Source organism: Berghia stephanieae, chromosome 1 (genome assembly GCF_034508935.2).
Source record: "Berghia stephanieae isolate SIO BIC M18660-M18661 chromosome 1, UCSD_Bste_1.3, whole genome shotgun sequence".
Classification (NCBI taxonomy): domain Eukaryota; kingdom Metazoa; phylum Mollusca; class Gastropoda; order Nudibranchia; family Aeolidiidae; genus Berghia; species Berghia stephanieae.
In genome coordinates, this window is record NC_088360.1 from 40,511,307 (window position 1) to 40,531,306 (window position 20,000).

The following is a 20,000-nucleotide window of genomic DNA, read 5'->3' on the forward strand; positions in this document are numbered from 1 at the left end:
TTATTATTTCGGTGTGGTTCTGCTTGGGTGATTTGGGAAGGAAGTAAGCCTGGAAAGAAAAGACGGAGACATGCCTCTGCTATGTCACCGTACGCAACGTTATAAGTACATGGTATAAGTCTGTTGAAATAGATGTTTGGCCCGGATTAAGACGAGATTAACCTCTCTTACTCAGTTACACGGTTATAATGAATTGTCACAACACTAAGTCGTTCAGGAGAACCGGTGGTGTAACTAGCGGCTTGGTAGGTCCCATCACAGACTTGAGCTTTTGAGATTGAGCTTTTATATAGCGTAATATCCACTAAACGTGCTCAAAGCACTTTACAGGGGTCCCTGACAAACAACAACACGACATATATATCGAGACATGACGCCTGTCAATCCATTTTTTTTCCAAGACAGACAACGCTGTAAACGGCCAGGTACTCATTTTACACCTGAGTACGATGAGAGAATGTGAGTTAAGAGCCTTTTCCAAGGACTCACCTATATATGCGCCAAGCGAGGCTCGAACCCAGCACCTTCCGATCCGAAAGCGAGTGTCGTACCACAAGACGACATAGCCGCAGACTAGGCCTCTCACTAATCTGTGGGTCTCATCACGTTCGAGTCCCGCTCTGAGAAGCGTAAAATTGAGTCATTGGAGACGGCTCTTCACTCAAATTAAAATTTTCTAAATGTACTCCTGTGCATAGTGAGTAACTGGCCCTTGACATAGTTGTATCTGTCCCAAAGAAAATTATAATTGTATGTATCGCCTTGCAGGCGTCACATCTCGTCCTAGAAAGTAAGTGTTGATGCTGGCTGAGGACCCCTTGTATAATGCTTTGAGCACGTTTAGTGAATATTAGTGAATATAAATTATCAATCTTAAGTGGGGGTCCCGGTAGCTCAGTTGATACAGCTCTTGCTTCACAGGAAAAGAGACCAAGTTCGATCCCAGGTGACCCCCCTGTCCACCAATCAATGATTGGTTCGTTGGGTCTGTCAGATCGGATGGAAAGTACTTTGCAATCGACTGAAGTCATATCAAAAGAGTAGCAAAAACTACTATTGTCCGTTCAATGCTGTAAAAATCAGGACAAACTCCGACTCTATAGACCTAATGACTCTGGATGACTACTTGCTTTAACTGTATTAATCTCATTTTTTTTGGGGGGGGGGGGGGGGGGTTGGGGGGGGGGGGGGTGGTTTTATTATAACGAGACGGAGTTGTGTGTCGAATAGTAGACATTCTTTTATGCTTTATGTATTTACATTTTTAATCCTAATTTGGATTGACCGAAAGTGACCAACGTTTCAGGAAAATTGAGATGATAAATGGTATTTTGGAATTCAGTTCACCCATTAATATTTCATAAAAGGTACTAAGAAAAAGAAATCTTAATTGATTATAAAAACTTCAATTTTCCTGCATCGACTCCTAACCAAGTTATTATTATTATTATTATTATTATTATTATTATTATTATTATTATTATTATTATTTATTATTATTATTATTATTATTATTATTATTATTATTATTTTTATTATTATAAATAAAATTATTGTTATTATTATTATCATTATTCATCGTTATTAGTATTATCATTACCATCACGATTACTGCTACAGTCATCATCATTATCATGAGTAATATTATAACATCATAAACAAAATCATCGCCAGCGTCAATATCAATTTTGTGAGAAAAAAAATTATTATCCCCCCCCCCCCTACCCGACCTCTATCTTAAAATGAAGAAGAAAAAAATAAACCAATAACAAACCAATTCGCTTTTGCTTTCTTAATTTCTTTTATAACCCAAAAAGCCTCATCTGACACTCTTTCATCACCTCTCTAGAAAAAAAAAATTTATTGCCACGCCATCTGTTGTAGCCTAGTTGTAGTGAAACACAATGTAATCACTACGGAAAATAAACAATCAAGAGAATTGCAGCTTGACCTATAAATCGTCGGTAGCCTTTGGCCATCCATTGCAAATGAAATTCTGTAAAAGGAAAAATAAGAAAAAAGAAGAGAAAAGACAGAATACAATGATCCAACGATCGATGACTCTTCATAAGGAAAACTTCATTCTGCTGCACTCTAGAAATACCCATATGTATTTTAAAATTTGGCCAGAAAACTCGTCCTTCAAATATCGATCGATTTAAATTCTTCGCGAAGTCCCTGGTTTGAGAGTTTTATTTTTTAAATTTTTTTGTTTGGCCAAGATTAGGGTCATTTAAATCGATCGATATTTGATAGTTTTCTGGCCAAATTTTAGAATATGGGTTTTTCCAGAGTAAGGTTGCATTGCCATTTTAGCCAGAAAACTATTACTTCACATAGCGTTATAAATTAAGATGAATATCTCATTTCTTGAAAAACAAAAGTATTAACACCGGAAGAGGGAAAGAGGAAGAGGGATATATATAGATAGATAGATATATATATATATATATATATATATATATATATATATATATATATATATATATATATTATTTTTAAAAATATTTACCACAATGTTTGAGACAGTCTACATTAATGTTTCAGGCTTAATTTGCCATCGTCAGGACTGAGTTGTTTTGTTGACTGTTGTTGTTTCTTGAAGTGGTTCCGGTTTAAAGTTAATTAACAAGAATTTCCGCCGATGTGGACACGTTCCGTACATCTCACTTTTCGTGTTGAGTGTGGCTTCATGAGGGTGTTTGATTATAGTATATTTCTCTTCCAGGCATAAGCTACATTGTTTTGATGTTGGTGTGTATCCTGTTGCTTTAGATAAAATTTTCCATGAAATGTTGTGGTCTAGTTTGTTGTCTTTTAATTTCCAAATATGTTCGCTGAGTTTTGTGGATGTTTTTACCCTCATGAAGCCACACTCAACACGAAAAGTGAGATGTACGGAACGTGTCCACATCGGCGGAAATTCTTGTTAATTAACTTTAAACCGGAACCACTTCAAGAAACAACAACAGTCAACAAAACAACTCAGTCCTGACGATGGCAAATTAAGCCTGAAACATTAATGTAGACTGTCTCAAACATTGTGGTAAATATTTAAAAAAATAATAATTCGCTCCATTACTACATGTCGAGCACTTTTCGTACCATATTTGTATCAAACACGATTCAATATATATATATATATATATATATATATATATATATATAGATAGATAGATAGATAGATAGATAGATAGATAGATGGAGAGAGAGAGAGAGAGAGAGAGAAAGAGAGAGAGAGAGAGATAGACAGATAGTTAGAGATACATACAGATATACAGATAGATAGATAGATAGATAGATAGATAGATAGATAGATAGATAGACAGACAGATAGATAGATAGATAGATAGATAGATAGATAGATAGATAGATAGATAGATAGATAGATAGACAGATAGAGAGATAGATAGTAAATAAAAAAATAGATAGATAGACAGAAATATAGACAGACAGATATATAGATATATAGATAGTATATAAATAAATAGATAGATAGATAGATATATAGATAGGTATATAGATAGATGGATAGATAAATAGAAGACTCAATGTTTAAGGCGTTTTAACAAGCACATGCCTAATCAATCTACATAATATATTGTGACGAGCGATTTTCTTTCACTGCGTGTTTCTTTATCATTCGTCAGCGTCTCGGTTCAAAACCACTTCAAACCTAGTGGACGAGACATACATATTTGCCAAGGCAGATTAACACCTCAAGTAAGATAATCAAAACATGGACAGCCTTTCTCCAATAAAGCTCCAAATCTTTCTAACGGAAATTCTGGTCGTTAGGTGGGAAACATTTCCATTGTATAACGGAACATTCACTTTCAGCTTAAGGCTTATTTACCTGTTCAAATTGTCTGCCATTGTATTCATGCCACCTGCTAATTACCTTTTCCAAACAAGTCGCCATCGTGCATATGCCCTGAGGTCCTTGTCTCGTTCAAGAGTCGCTTAATTGCAATTACTGTTCTTGTCTCTCCGGCAATTCTCCGTTATTCTTTCTTACCAAAGCATCTGGATATCATTGGCTATCTAAAACAGGAAGATTCTTCGGATTGGCTATTCCCATAATTCAGACGCTCTTTTCCATTTCATAAAACCAAATTCATCTAGGAATCTTATCACACACACGCTAAGAAGCCCACGAGAAAAGAGCTATCTCTCCAATTTTAAACTTGTAAAAGTTTGTCTATCTCGGCTGGAGGTAAAATGAATTATTGGTTAACATTCAAAGTTGAACGAGATATTGCTGTGAATTCAATTTAATCTATTATTAATATTATAGTTTGTGTATATATTTTAATTGTGCTATTCCATGGATGTTCGTAAGTTGGAATACCTGTACAAAACTATATCTATATGTATCTTATTCTATAGTTAACAGTTGTTTATGATCAATGTTATTATTTCATTTATATTCAATATGCATATTGCTTGAATGTCTGTACCCCACCGCCAATCGCCGGCCACACATCATAACCTCAATTATAATTAATAAAAATAAATAAAGAAATACCAGGGACACAACCCTGTTAAATTCTCATCATGTAAGATAGCTCGACTGTCAGTTGATGTTTAAACAATATACTAACTCCCATTATCATGAAGTTACTGCTTCTCCTTGCCTTTGTCGGCAAATAAAGGCTATTATGATGTGTCGCTCAAGGACGATTCGGTGGCGAAAGACAAACTCGATTGGCTCTAAGACCTTGTTGTTTTAACTCTTAAATTGAAGGTCCTTGTCCTGATCCTGATTCCTGGCCATTTTCCTGGTCCTTTTCCGTGTCGTTGGAGCACCCAGTTGTGCCGAATCCCTGCATCCCAGTCCTTGAACAGCGGTAAACCCTGATGTCAGCCTAACTACAACACACTGTTGTGATGTCCAGAAAACTCTGCAAAGCAGGCGCCAACCCTGGAACTAGCTGATACATTTGCCTCAGTCAAGCAAGCCGACGGGATAAAGATAAGCCAAACGGGCTTATACCATTTTCAAATGTATTTTCCACGGACACATATGATTATATCAAAGCAAACAAATAAATATATAATAGATTAGATCCACTCAATTAGAGCTATTCTTCCTGATATCAAATAAATACTTATTCTTCTATCTTTTCCTGTAACAATCTAATTAAACTTTATGTATAGAATTGTTATTAGTGCATTGGGCGTTACTATTGTCTTGACTCACTTGTTATTAATACACTTAAGTTATAAGGGACCCTAAGGCAATTCTTGATCTCCCCTAGATTAAACCTGAGCCGTTTGTGATATAGGTTGAGTGGTGCAGCTGGTAACGAGAGCCATAGCGCGCGTACTAGTTCGAATCCAGACCATTGAGCTATCGGTTGGACTCGATCCCACAAATTAACACACGCAATCCGCCACAAAATGGGGGCTCGTCCGGGATTATGAATCTTTAATATAATATAATATGTGAGTCATTAATTTAGATATAATATTTAAACACCCATTATTTACTTCTGCTACTATCTCAATTTAACAATAGCATTCTATTACATTGGGGGCTCGTAAATATATCTACCTTAAATCAAACCAATCAATAAATCATTTGATTAATTAATTACAAATATCATAGGGAAGAAATCTTATTTATTATTGAAAAGTCACTGTGGTTACATTTGAAATTGGAACATGCCCATTTTTCTATATTTTCACTAATCTATAATTAGTTTACTAACACTGATTTATGATTATGATTATGACAACCATGTTAATTTAATTATGCATAGTTAGGCAACGTAATTTTAAAGCAGTTTACAAAACATAAATTGTTATTTCATTGCCACTTTTTTATGCCATTGTTGCCATAAATTCTGGACCTTCAGCCGAGAATACCCCCCCCCTTCCGAGAATACCCCCCCCCCCTTCAAAAATTAAGTTAAACAAATCTTAATTAAAAATTACAGTCACTCTAACTTCAAGTTAGGTCACCTTGCAAGTTGTTGTTTACACGTGTAACGGTAAATAGTATTATCTCTCTATTGACACGAGCACGCCAAATTTAGCCCAAGGCAATAACTACTCTTTCTAAGTATTGTGTCACTGTGTGTGTCATATATTGAAATTTGGCTTAGCGAAACCTAGCACTTTTCAACAGTGTGTTGTGACTTACTTCACTGTTGTCTTCATTCATATTTAACCCTTCTATTTGTTTACTTTCTGCTCTACTCCTCCTTCCACCTATCGCATCATTCTCATTCACCTTCTGCAGTTGTTCAATCTGTAATTAATCAGCCATGGCTACTGGCGTTACAATTAGACGCGAGTTTATCCAGTTAGGAAAAGAATTAGGCCTATCAGGTGAACAGTTATCCGCCTACGTGACGGAGAACGCAGAGAGGGAGATTGCCAGACTGGAAGGAGAGGAAAAGAGGAAACATGAACATGAATATTCTTTGAAAGAGCTCAGAAACAAGGAGCTGGAAATGGATCTGGAGACGGAACGCGAGCGCACCCGCCAAAAAGAAATTGAAATATCTTTAACAAGAGACATGGCAGAAAACAGACTCTCTACCCATAGCCCCATTCCATCTAGTCAGAGCAATGGGAGCATTGATAAAGTAATGTCGTTCCCGGTAGAAACTTTCAACCCACACATTGAAGGGATTGATCAATGGTTAACGCGATTCCAGGAGTTAGCGATCTCATATGATCTTCCGGAGGACAAATGGGCACTCAAAGCGTCTCAGCATCTCAAGGGCAAAGCCTATGATGTTTACTCTCGCCTGACACAGGACAACAAAAATAACTTTCAGGAGCTAAAGTCATCCCTACTGAGACACTTTGATGTCAGCGCAGAATCATATCGTAGAAGATTCCGAACATTAAAGAAGGACAGACATGAAACATACCACCAGTTGGCAGATCACCTACAACTCAGCCTCCAACAATGGTTGAAACTATCTGGCAACCCAGACACCTATGAGGGATTAAACCAGCTTATCATGGTGGAACAGCTGAGAGATGCAATGCCCCTGGATGTCCGTCGTTTTGTCGATGAGCAAGGCGCTCATAAACTGGACGATATAGTAACATGTGCTGACCGGTTTGCGACAGCGCAAGAAAATCACCTCACCGAAAAGAGACAACACCAGATTCAGAAACCGCCCACCTCATATGAAGAAAGAACCAAATTTCCGTCACCGTATGAAAAGAAGAATAACAATAACCAATACCAAAGAAGTAACACAACACAACACAAACAACACCTATATTGCAAGAACTGTAATATGAAGGGACATGCAACAGAGGAATGCCGTCGCGATAACAAGCGTAACGGTCATCAGAAAGGGAAACCGGTCAGTGCCAACGTAGGACGCACTTCTGACGATCACCCTCTAAAAACAAAAGAACCGTCGGATCACCCTCCAGTCGTTGACACAGTCAAAGTGAATGGGAAGGATGTGACCGTTCTCTACGACACGGGATTAGATTTTCACGCGGTCGTAGCACGCGACCTGGTTCGGCCAGACCAGTTCACGGACGAAATTATCAAGATTCAGTGCGCTACTAAAGACACCCCACCTCTGTCACTTCCGATAGCCAATATCGAAATTTCCTCTCCCTACGTAGTAGGAACAATACCTGCTGGAGTTTTAGACGCCCCTACTCACCCTCTCATCCTTGGATGCAAATATGTATTTCTTGGAACGCCGAAGCACCCAGTTCACGCTTGTCCCATGCAGACAAGGGCACAGGTTCAACATGATTTACCAACTCTATTACCAAATCCAGGACCAAAAGAAATTAAAAAGGCTCAAGCCGAGGATACTACGCTAGCGCGCTGCTTCGCCAAAGTGACGGAAAAAGGCGATATACCGAGAAAAAAAGGGTTTGTAATCCAAAGTGGACTACTATATCGAGTTGCCTGTCAAGACCGCCTTCAGCTTGTCGTGCCAGCCACTCATCGTCGACAGATTATGGAAATGGGACACAATATTCCGTTTAGTGGACACATGGGAACAGCAGCCACATCAGATCGCATCTCAACTCACTATTATTGGCCCGGCATCACTGAAGACATTAAGCGTTTCGTCAAATCCTGTCCCATCTGCCAGCGGAAATCTGCTCGGACCTACACAGTCCCAGTGACCTTAGGCGAGATGCCAATTGTAGGCACTCCTTTTGAACGCGTTGCCGCTGATATAGTCGGACCATTCCCTTTAACAAAAAAGAGAAACTGTACATACTGACCCTCGTGGACACATGCACTATGTGGGCCGAGGCGACACCGCTACCGCGCATAGACTCAAAGACAGTGGCCGACGCTTTTATAGGCATATTTTCACGACTCGGATTCCCGAAACAAATATTGACGGATAATGGGTCTCAGTTCTGTGGCAAACTTATGTAAGATGTCTATCGCCTACTCCACACTGAGCACCTGACCACCTCTGTCTATCATCCGCAGAGCAACGGACAAGTGGAACGGTTTAATGGAACACTAATTTCAATGTTAAAAAAGTTAGTGAAAGACAGGCCGGAAACATGGGATACCTTCGTCGCCCCAGCCCTCTATGCTTACCGAGAGGTTCCACATACCTCTACGGGCTTTCCTCCAGCAACCCTACTCTTCGGACGACCCATTGCAGGACCCCTTGAGGCGCTAAAAAAGCTTTGGACAGAAGATGACGTGGATGAAACGGTCAAAAATGCCTCCCAGTACGTTAATGACCTGAAAGACAGACTAACCACAAGCTGGTCAATCGCCGCTTCCACCCTCAGAGAGGCACGGAAAAAGCAGGCGAAATATTATAATAAAAAAGCAAGGGACCGCGAACTACAGGAAGGAGATAAAGCTCTGCTCTTACTTCCAAGCGGAACCCACAAGCTGCAGATCCAATGGCAAGGCCCTTATACCATCATTAAGAAGAAGTCAAGGACAAATTATGTCGTAAATGTGGATGGAAAGGAAAAAACATACCACATTAACTTACTCAAAAAATTGTCGACAGACCTCCCTCCTCTCACCTCATGGTCATGATGGTGGCAGAGGAAATTCCCGCCACGGAGCACTTGGCACCAGACCTACCGTTGGTCGGACAGGAGACACACACAGATGTCGCCATCAACCAAGAGCTGTCGGAGACGCAACGATACGAGTTGCAAGACATTTTAATTCAACACTCACCCACTCTGACAGACAAACCAGGACGGACCAACATCGTAAATTTTGACATGACCTTAATTGACCACAAGCCTATACGATGTAAGCCCTACCCAGTCCCTATAGCAAAGGAGACAGTAATCGAGGAAGAAATTCAGGCCATGTTAAAAGCTGGCATAATATCGAAATCCGATTCGCCATACAGCGCTCCTCTAGTACTGGTTCGCAAGCCTAGTGGAGAACACCGTGTCTGCGTGGACTTCCGGAAGCTCAACGCCGTCACTCAATTTCAACCTCAGCCCTTACCAAACACGGCACGAATGTTTTCTCGCCTTAGCAAAGCCAAATATTTTTCTAAGGTGGATTTATCCCGTGGGTTCCATCAGATAGCAATTCCGGAACATCTGAGGCCATACCTTGCTTTCAGTACACACCAAGGCCACTACCACTACAATGTTATGCCATTTGGACTACATAACGCGCCAAGTATATTTTCAAAAATGATGATTGAGTTGTTGCAACCGCTTGTCAAACGTCACAACATAGTTCATTTCATGGACGATCTACTCATAGCCTCAGAGGACTGGCCACAACATTTGGAAACTCTCAATGCTCTCTTGGAACGCCTAAAGGAGACCGGGCTCACAGCACGCCCGACAAAATGTAAGTTGGGGTATCGCAACTTAGAATTTTTAGGACACGAGCTGCAACAGGGAACAGTTACGCCCGAATTGAAAAATGTGGAAAAACTTAGAAATGCACCACAACCAACCACAAAAAAAGACGTGAGGTCATTCCTTGGACTTTGTGGCTTTTATCAGTCCTACATAAAAAATTTCAACTCTCTTGCCGCGCCTCTATCGGGTCTGACCCATAAATCACGGCCCGATAAATTACAATGGACCCCACAATGCGAAAACGCTTTCAACGCTCTTAAAAGGATCCTGACGTCACGACCCGTACTGCGCTTACCTGACCCCAACAAACCTTTCATTCTGAGGACAGACGCAAGTAAAATTGGAATAGGCGCATCGTTACTTCAACCTGACCTCGATGACCCTACAGTCCTACACCCTGTTGCTTACGCAAGTAGAAAATTATCGCCTGCGGAACAAAGATACTCAACAGTGGAGCAGGAATGTCTTGCCCTGGTATGGGCCATACAAAAATACCAAATATACCTTTATGGACGTCACTTCACTGTTCAATGCGACAATCAGCCACTTCTATTTCTGGCCACAGCTCAACAATTAAACGCTAAACTCATGCGTTGGTCGCTAATACTACAGCAATTTTCGTTCCATGTGGAATTCATCAAAGGCACTGATAACCATGGAGCCGACTTCTTAAGTCGCCATCCGGTATCCGATGACGCCACAACAGCATAACCGTACTTCCAGTACTATCTTATTGTCCACGTTTCTCAGATGATTTTAAACTAGACTTAATTTTAATCTCACAAGGAGATTTTTCAAGAGGGGGAGAATGTGACGAGCGATTTTCTTTCACTGCGTGTTTCTTTATCATTCGTCAGCGTCTCGGTTCAAAACCACTTCAAACCTAGTGGACGAGACATACATATTTGCCAAGGCAGATTAACACCTCAAGTAAGATAATCAAAACATGGACAGCCTTTCTCCAATAAAGCTCCAAATCTTTCTAACGGAAATTCTGGTCGTTAGGTGGGAAACATTTCCATTGTATAACGGAACATTCACTTTCAGCTTAAGGCTTATTTACCTGTTCAAATTGTCTGCCCATTGTATTCATGCCACCTGCTAATTACCTTTTCCAAACAAGTCGCCATCGTGCATATGCCCTGAGGTCCTTGTCTCGTTCAAGAGTCGCTTAATTGCAATTACTGTTCTTGTCTCTCCGGCAATTCTCCGTTATTCTTTCTTACCAAAGCATCTGGATATCATTGGCTATCTAAAACAGGAAGATTCTTCGGATTGGCTATTCCCATAATTCAGACGCTCTTTTCCATTTCATAAAACCAAATTCATCTAGGAATCTTATCACACACACGCTAAGAAGCCCACGAGAAAAGAGCTATCTCTCCAATTTCAAACTTGTAAAAGTTTGTCTATCTCGGCTGGAGGTAAAATGAATTATTGGTTAACATTCAAAGTTGAACGAGATATTACTGTGAATTCAATTTAATCTATTATTAATATTATAGTTTGTGATATATATTTTAATTGTGCTATTCCATGGATGTTCGTAAGTTGGAATACCTGTACAAAACTATATCTATATGTATCTTATTCTATAGTTAACAGTTGTTTATGATCAATGTTATTATTTCATTTATATTCAATATGCATATTGCTTGAATGTCTGTACCCCACCGCCAATCGCCGGCCACACATCATAACCTCAATTATAATTAATAAAAATAAATAAAGAAATACCAGGGACACAACCCTGTTAAATTCTCATCATGTAAGATAGCTCGACTGTCAGTTGATGTTTAAACAATATACTAACTCCCATTATCATGAAGTTACTGCTTCTCCTTGCCTTTGTCGCCAAATAAAGGCTATTATGATGTGTCGCTCAAGGACGATTCGGTGGCGAAAGACAAACTCGATTGGCTCTAAGACCTTGTTGTTTTAACTCTTAAATTGAAGGTCCTTGTCCTGATCCTGATTCCTGGCCATTTTCCTGGTCCTTTTCCGTGTCGTTGGAGCACCCAGTTGTGCCGAATCCCTGCATCCCAGTCCTTGAACAGCGGTAAACCCCTGATGTCAGCCTAACTACAACACACTGTTGTGATGTCCAGAAAACTCTGCAAAGCAGGCGCCAACCCTGGAACTAGCTGATACATTTGCCTCAGTCAAGCAAGCCGACGGATAAAGATAAGCCAAACGGGCTTATACCATTTTCAAATGTATTTTCCACGGACACATATGATTATATCAAAGCAAACAAATAAATATATAATAGATTAGATCCACTCAATTAGAGCTATTCTTCCTGATATCAAATAAATACTTATTCTTCTATCTTTTCCTGTAACAATCTAATTAAACTTTATGTATAGAATTGTTATTAGTGCATTGGGCGTTACTATTGTCTTGACTCACTTGTTATTAATACACTTAAGTTATAAGGGACCCTAAGGCAATTCTTGACCTCCCCTAGATTAAACCTGAGCCGTTTGTGATATAGGTTGAGTGGTGCAGCTGGTAACGAGAGCCATAGCGCGCGTACTAGTTCGAATCCAGACCATTGAGCTATCGGTTGGACTCGATCCCACAAATTAACACACGCAACCCGCCACATATATGATAAAGGCTTTATGGAAAAAAATGAGATAATTGTTTATTGTAGTTGTGCAGCTCCATTATACAGCCGAAGTCCCAATTTAAATTTTTTACAAAGGTGAAGGTCATTCTAATCGATCAGTCTTTGTAGGACGACCTTTCTGGCCAAAATTTTACACATGTTTTTCCCAGAGGACAGTAGTATAATTGGTAGCCCATCCGAGTTTCTGACGTTTGAGAGCTATTCTGCTGGTCGGGTTGGGTGAAAAGAAAAGTCTCCGAATGGATTTATGAAAGGGGGAATGGAGAATGAGAAAAGATAGATAGATTGATAAAAATAGGAAGAAGGATGGAGAGAGAGAGAGAGAGAGAGAGAGAGAGAGAGAGAGATAGATCGAGAGAGAGAGAGAGTGAGTGAGAGATAGAGAGGGAGAGAGGAGAGAGAGAGAGAGAGAGCGAGAGAGAGAGCGAGAGAGAGAGAGAAAGAGAGGAGAGGGGGGGGGCCTGGATAGAACAAAACAAAAAATAGACAGACAGAGAAATAGACAGAAGAGAGTAGCGAGATAGATAGATACATAGAGAGAGAGAGAGAGAGAGAGAGAGAGAGAGAGAGAGAGAGGGAAGAGAGAGGAGAGACACACACACAGAGAGAGAGAGAGAGAGAGAGAGAGAGGGGGAGAGTGAGAGAGAAGAAAGAGAAAGCGGATTATGGAAGAGAATGTTCTTTATCATTAAGAAGCTTAAAGAAAAAGAACTTCCTCCCTGTGATCTGCTCACGGTGACAGGACACCCCACATCGCTGGGCGCCTTCTGTATCTTTCAGCAATCCTTTTTTCTTCGCATCTTAATTACAACGACTCCTGTTCGAAGCGCCGAGCTGATGGAGCGGTGCTTAGGTTCCTTCCCCATTGAATTGGAATGTTCAGGTTCAAACTAGGCAATCAGTAGATACTGGGTTAAAATCTAAGCGGAAACTAGAGATAGTTAGATAGATAGATAGATAGATAGATAGATAGATAGATAGATAGATAGATAGATAGATACTCGTAGATAGATAGATAGATAGAGATATACAGACACAGAAAGAGAACGAGAGAGAGACAAAGGGAGAGAGAAAGAGAGAAAGAAAGAGACAGAAAGGCAGAGAGAAAGAAAGAGATAGATAGATAGATAGATAGATGGATAGAAAGAGAAAGAGAGATAAATAGATAGATAGATAGATAGATAGATAGAGAGAGAGAGAGAGAGAGAGAGAGAGAGAGAGAGAGAGAGAGAGAATGATTTTGACGAAGTAATAAAGTCAACCTAAGTGTCATCATTGTACAAGATGATACTTAAAGATGAGGGAGGGAGGGGCAGATAAATTCATCGATGAAAGAGGTAAATCTTGATATATAGATATATGTATACAGTTCTATGTTGTAGTTTATTATAAGTGAATTGGAAAAACGAAGGATAAGAGATAGAGAGAAAAAAAGATAGATGGACGAATATATTATAAGGTAGATACATCGATAGATGAAATGAGAAAGCACAGACAGATAGATAGAATGATGTATAAATAGATAGATAAATAGACAGATATATAAAATGATACATTTATAGATAGATAGGTAGATAGATAGATAGATAGGCAAGATATGTAGATAGATAGATAGATGGATACTTATATAGCTATATAGAATGGTTGATAGATATAGAGATAAATAGATAAATAGATACGTAGATAGATAGATAGATAGATAGATAGATAGATAGATAGATAGAAGGTATATCAAATATATAACAGTGATATCAAATTGATATATTTCAGACTGTGTCAAGAGAGTCATAAAATGAGGGGTAATGAAATAACTAGTCGGAACAAATCGATATCAGTTTAACCTCACTCAAACATTACTGCTTTATCCTTGTCTTATCTGGGAAATGAGTCTTAACGAAATGCCGCATTTATATAGCGCCCATTTACTTTATGGTTGTTTTGTTATTATTGTAGATGTAGTTGTTGTGGTTGATCTTCTTCTTCTTCTTCTTCTTCTTCTTCTTCTTCTTCTTCTTCTTCTTCTTCTTCTTCTTCTTCTTCTTCTTCTTCTTCTTCTTCTTCTTCTTCTTCTTCTTCTTCTTCTTCTTCTTCTTCTTCTTCTTCTTCTTCATAAAAATAATATACTCAGACAGACCATATGAATTTGTTACTGTCGATGTATATTTAAAAAGCCCAAAATGTATTTCATAATAAAACATGAATAAATGAAAATGTAAATAAATGAATATAATATAAATACATAAAGAGGGTCTTTTTTATAAATGATGTAAGCATATTATACTTATCTGTATTTCAATGCTTATATCTTAATATACATAGAAAAACTATAATGATAAAGTGCAAAGCTATGTTGAAATAACATACAAAACCACAAAAAAAAAACGAAAAGAAACAAAAAAAAACAAAAAAAAAACAAACAAACAAATAAAAAACAAACAAAACGATACAAAAACATAAACAAAGAAACAAACAAATTGGATGATCTGATGTTATGATTTCTTACTGATATACGTGTCTGACACTGTATCATTCACACCGTTTCACATGTTCATCTAGGCGTACTGGAATCTTTCCGCCGTATATCTGGATTTAACGTGTGATTTAATGATTATTTTTTTTTTTACTGTTTTCCTTATTGCCTTAAGAAAGGCTTTGAGCACGAAATGTTCGGCGATTCGCAATTTATTCTTTTCTTGTTTTTTAAACAATGTTGTTTTATTCAATTTTGTATTCTGCGTCAACTCCCATTATTGCTTCTTCCCCCCCCCCCCCCCCCCTCTCTCTCTCTCTCTCTCTCTCTCTCTCTCTCTCTCTCTCTCTCTCTCACAGTCACAAAGAGAGATCGCACGGAACGTAACCTTGTCCAGTAATTTATATCCCAGATGATCCCAACATCAAAGCACTACTGATATTAACAGAGATCCTTATATTATTCTCACAGATGTCTGTAACTCCGACCTCACTCATCTAATGAGTCAAGTCTTGATCTCTCTGCCTCCTGATTATTGAGATCCAACTTTTGTAATCAATCTCGGTTAAAAATCGGTTACATAGTGAGCAGTTTTGCTGAACCAGTTAACTTCCGTGCTTCGCGAAGTCCAGGTTTCAGAGTTTATGTTATTGGTCTTCTAAATGTACAGTCCTGTCGTAATAAAACAGAAGAACTGAATGATTTATTAACCTAGAATAACTTTGACATACTATTTATAGTAGAGATATGGTTCTCACAGTCTGGAGACGACCCAATTGCAAAGGCAATGACACACCCTGCGTACCAATTTAGATCGTATCCAAGGAAAGATCAGCAAGGGGGTGGCATTGGTGTATTTTATCAAACAAAATGAAAAAATTAAAACAAAACGATCGATATTTGAAGGACGATTTTTCTTTTGCCAAATTTTTAAATACGAGTTTTTTTTTCTTCCAGAGTAGCCCTATGGCTGTTAACTGGTCAAAAAAGAGCAAAATACATGAGCTTTAGTGTATTGCAATATCCACAAAGCATTCTACAATCTAACAAATGACATAATAAGTCATGTGGAATGGAAACGACGATTTGTGCGGCTATCTGGTCTTGTGGTAAGACGCTCGCTTTCGGATTGGACGGTCTTGGGTACGAGCCTCGCGCGCTCGGCGCATAGTTGAGTCCTTGGAAAAGGCTCTTTACTCACATTCTCTCATCGTACTCAGGTGTCACTGTCCGAAAAAAAAATGTAATATCGCCTCATGTCATGTCCCGTCCTACATGTTTGGTGTTGCTGTTGGCCAGGGACCCTTGTAAAGCGCTTTGAGCACGTTTAGTGGATATTGCGCTATATACAAGCTCAAATTTCTATATAAAAGCTCAAAATTAAGGAAGACATATTTGATTAAATCAAATTAAAGCCTCCATTCCATTTGAATATTGTTATTTATTTCTTCGAGCTTCAGGCAGCAACATTTACATTGTGCAATCTGGCAAAAAACAAAAAAACAATTCCTGTTTTCCTTGATCAAGAAACTTGGCCAGCATTGCGGGTGACACTTTGGTTTGTTCAGACTTTTTATGAGAAAGATTTTTAAAATTTGAAATATCTTTTTAAGATAATTATTACTTAAGATAATCAAAATGGTTGAAGGCACTCCGAGACAGATAACGCCCTATTCAGAAGTAGCAAGCAATTATCTCTTTCATTTTCATATTATAGAAACAGGGACAGTTTCCGAATCCATAGGCCTGATTGCCTTGACCTAAACGAATTAAATTTACAATACAAATAATTCATTATTATTTCACTCTGACCCTAGCAGCTATGTTAAAAGAATCCAACAGCCTTGACAAAGAATTTTATACCAAATCTCAAATTTCAACTGGAATGTAACAATGGCCTAGGACAACCAGCGAATTGAACTCGATGTCACTTTGGACGGTTCTTGATCCTTTTTATTTGGATAAAGATAATCATCATAATTTTTAAAATTTGTTTATTATAACATTTTTACTGCCAAATATGTTGATCCTAGCTATAAATAATTAATATATAGATTGAGATTGGTAAATAAATTCATGTTTATGAGCAAATGAGTCAACGAGGTTTTTAAAGTATGACGAATAAATTAGAAGGTAAATAAATATTCAATAAAACGGTTTTTAAATAAATTAAATACAAAGGGAATTGAAGGATAATGCTTGACGTAGTACTTTGACTATGACCAACTTGTCCATAAGTCCACATAATGTTTTCACATACCATTTCGCCAATGAAGGAGAACGGAATCGTTATTTAACCCTTTAACAGCTACATCCCGTTTCTTTTCAATCATAATTTCGACCATTATTATGTTCACAATATCATTTCAAGAGTTATATTGATTATAGTGTTACGTTGTTTCTGAAAAAATCTGGCAAGTCGAGTGCGTATTGGGGGGGGGGGGGGGGGGGGGGGGGGGGGGTATAGACGTACACGGCATGTAAAGCGTTAACATCGATATCGAATATCTGTCATGACATGGCAAAACACCTTGTTAATCTTTTATTTTTTTTTGCCAGCGAACTTAAACTTCAAATTAATATACAACAATATTTAAATCAAGATGACTCTTATTTGACAATAGTTTCAATCCTGAGACTCCAGTTAAAATCTTGTCCTAGGCTTAGATAAGTATTTTTGCTAAGTACGAGTAATTTGGTTATGTTAGTCTTTCCAATTATTTAATTTTGTTGTAAATATTTTCTAGCCGAGGCTTTAATGTGTTTTGGCATAGTTCAGCTGACTTCGACCACAAAGGGATTGGCAAGCCACAACACAGCCATTTGCCGTACTTTGAAAAAAACACAATTTATAAATGTTGGCCAAAAACCTTGTCCTTTCAATTATCGATTGATTGAAATGACCCTCATCTTGTCAACAACTCTCAAACGTGGGACTTCTTCGGTCCCAGGTTTGAGGGGTTTTTTTCTGCCAAGATGAGGGTCATTTTAACGATCGATATTTGAAGGTTGAGTTTTCTTGCCAAAATTATAAATACGTGTTTGATTTTCTTTGGAAGTACAATAGTACAGGTACTAATGCTTTTGTCCTCACCCTCCATTCAAGTTGGGGCCATAACGATTTTCTGGCACCAACAAGTGACTGGATTCACAGCCATGTTATCATTAGTTGTCGGTGCTCAGAATTGACTGGCTGTAGCTTGTAATTGTGTTGGGGTTTATTTTCATAAAACATTTTGCTGTCATGATATTATACGTAATAATGTGATCGAAGACAGTTAAGTTCTGAATTTCAACGTATAAGGTAAGTTTTTACTCCCATCCATGATAAACTGTAGTAATAATGTAATCTACCAGTGGTGATAATCAAAACAGAAATACATTTTTGTGACCCATTGCGTCAACCTGGGTAATGTGACGGAATGAACAAGAAGGAGATAGATTAACACAATTTTAGTATATATATATATATATATATATATATATATATATATATATATATATATATATATATATAAATTAAGATTAAGATGACTCCCGTTTTGTAAAAAGCAACCTTTAAATCTAAGACTCCTAAGAAGTCTGAAATGTAATACTTGTTGACAATTGGGAAGAGTCTTAAGTCAATCGCTGAGATATAGAGAAAAGGTGTTCAGAATACCTTCTGACCAAAATGAGGGGGAGGGGGGGGGGGGGGGGAGCCATCAACTTTGATCAAGATTACGGCAGTATTTAACTCAATACAGTCTCCTTACCAACTGTTAGAAATTCGTTGCTTTAGTTACGATACAAGCAGCATCCTTTTTTTTTTATTCAGATTTGTTTTATAAAGCATACCATTTGAAAAATAATTGATATTTTATTGACAAGTCCTCAAAGCTGTTTAGTAAAGCTTGCTTTATTTAACAAAATTATGTATAGCATGCACTTAGTGATTAAAAATAGTAGTCTTTCAGAGCCTTTAGGACTATAGAGCCGAGTTTATCCCGGTTTCTATAACGTGAAACGAACAATAGCAATTGGCTGGTATGCTGGCCTATCGCAAAGTATTTTTCACCAGATCTGACTAGACTCAATCTACCCAATGATTATTGATTTTATATTTGATTTTTAAAATTAAATTCATGTGATAAGAGTAAGTATGTCGGTATAACATTTCCAGTAAAATATTGAAATTGGTCGGCAAGGAAAAAAAAAAAGGGTCAACGGGAATCCCCGGAATTATCCAAGTCATTCCTTGGTAAAGACAACGATAGTCAAAGAGAAACGATGTTTTATAGCTGTATGGACTAGCATAACCCACAACGTTTAGTTTTGCCAGACATTGATAAGTCACAATCGAAATAGTAGATTGCAAAAGTAAAAATAGCGTTCACTGCTGCTACTCCGAAAAGACGCATATTTAAAACTTTGGCCAGAAAACTCGTCTTTCAAATATCGAAGGAATAAAATGACCCTCATCTTGTCAGAAGCTCTCAAAACTGGGACTTGAAAGTCCAAGGTTCTAGAATGTTTGTTATGGTGAAGGTTATTTTCATCGATCGATGTTTGAAAGGAACGTTTTCTGGCCAAAATTTTAGAAATATGTTTATTTTTCGGGGTACGACAGATCAATCATAGCAGAGGAGAAGACTTGCTGATAAGATTTTGCCTAAAACAATTCGTTGGCAAACAACCTAGACTTGTATTTGAGAGAGAGAGAGAGAGAGAGAGAGAGAGAGAGAGAGAGAGAGAGAGAGAGAGAGAGAGAGAGGGGGAGACATTTCCTCCACGGCATTCACTTTGAATAGTCATCAAATAATCCAAAAAAAAAAAGATAATTAATGATAAAAGTTTTAATGTGTCTCTAAGTCAGTAATTATAGCGGATAATATATTTATATATATATATATATATATATATATATATATATATATATATATATATATAATTATATAATGAGTTTAACACACATGTGAGTTGATTTGATAATGCTCTGGATTGTTAATTTGTTAAGCACTGTCAGAACTACAGGACATCCATCAAGAATCATAATGGTACTAATAATAATGATGATGATGATGCTAATAATAATAA

The 20,000-nt window shown here is 37.9% G+C and overlaps 3 protein-coding genes and 1 long non-coding RNA gene across 8 annotated transcripts in view; 3 read left to right on the forward strand and 1 right to left on the reverse strand.

The window, feature by feature from the left end:
- The window catches only part of LOC144974431 (cytokine receptor-like), a 178,862-nt gene that overhangs the window by 128,876 nt on the left and 29,986 nt on the right, over positions 1-20,000 (reverse strand). The window lies entirely within an intron of this gene.
- On the forward strand, positions 6,273-8,228 carry LOC144968555 (uncharacterized). Its single transcript, XM_078907069.1, has one exon. The coding sequence runs from the start codon at positions 6,273-6,275 to the stop codon at positions 8,226-8,228; it is 1,956 nt and encodes a 651-aa protein (XP_078763195.1).
- LOC144974420 (uncharacterized) lies at positions 10,025-12,095 on the forward strand. The gene is made up of 2 exons (XR_013645742.1): positions 10,025-11,243; positions 11,776-12,095. It is a non-coding gene; the product is annotated as an uncharacterized LOC144974420 (long non-coding RNA).
- Positions 18,027-20,000, forward strand: part of LOC144974619 (uncharacterized) — an 88,491-nt gene continuing 86,517 nt past the window's right edge. Inside the window, exon 1 of one of the 3 annotated variants that reach the window (XM_078917695.1) lies at positions 18,027-18,228. The gene's annotated coding sequence lies outside the window, so the exon portion shown is untranslated. The remainder of the gene's footprint in view (positions 18,229-20,000) is intronic. The other 2 variants (XM_078917721.1, XM_078917712.1) reach the window with 2 other exon arrangements.

What these genes read in the sequence shown, in the direction of transcription:
- LOC144968555 (XM_078907069.1), top strand. Translation starts at nt 6,273, where the DNA reads ATGGCTACTGGCGTTACAATTAGACGCGAGTTTATCCAGTTAGGAAAA.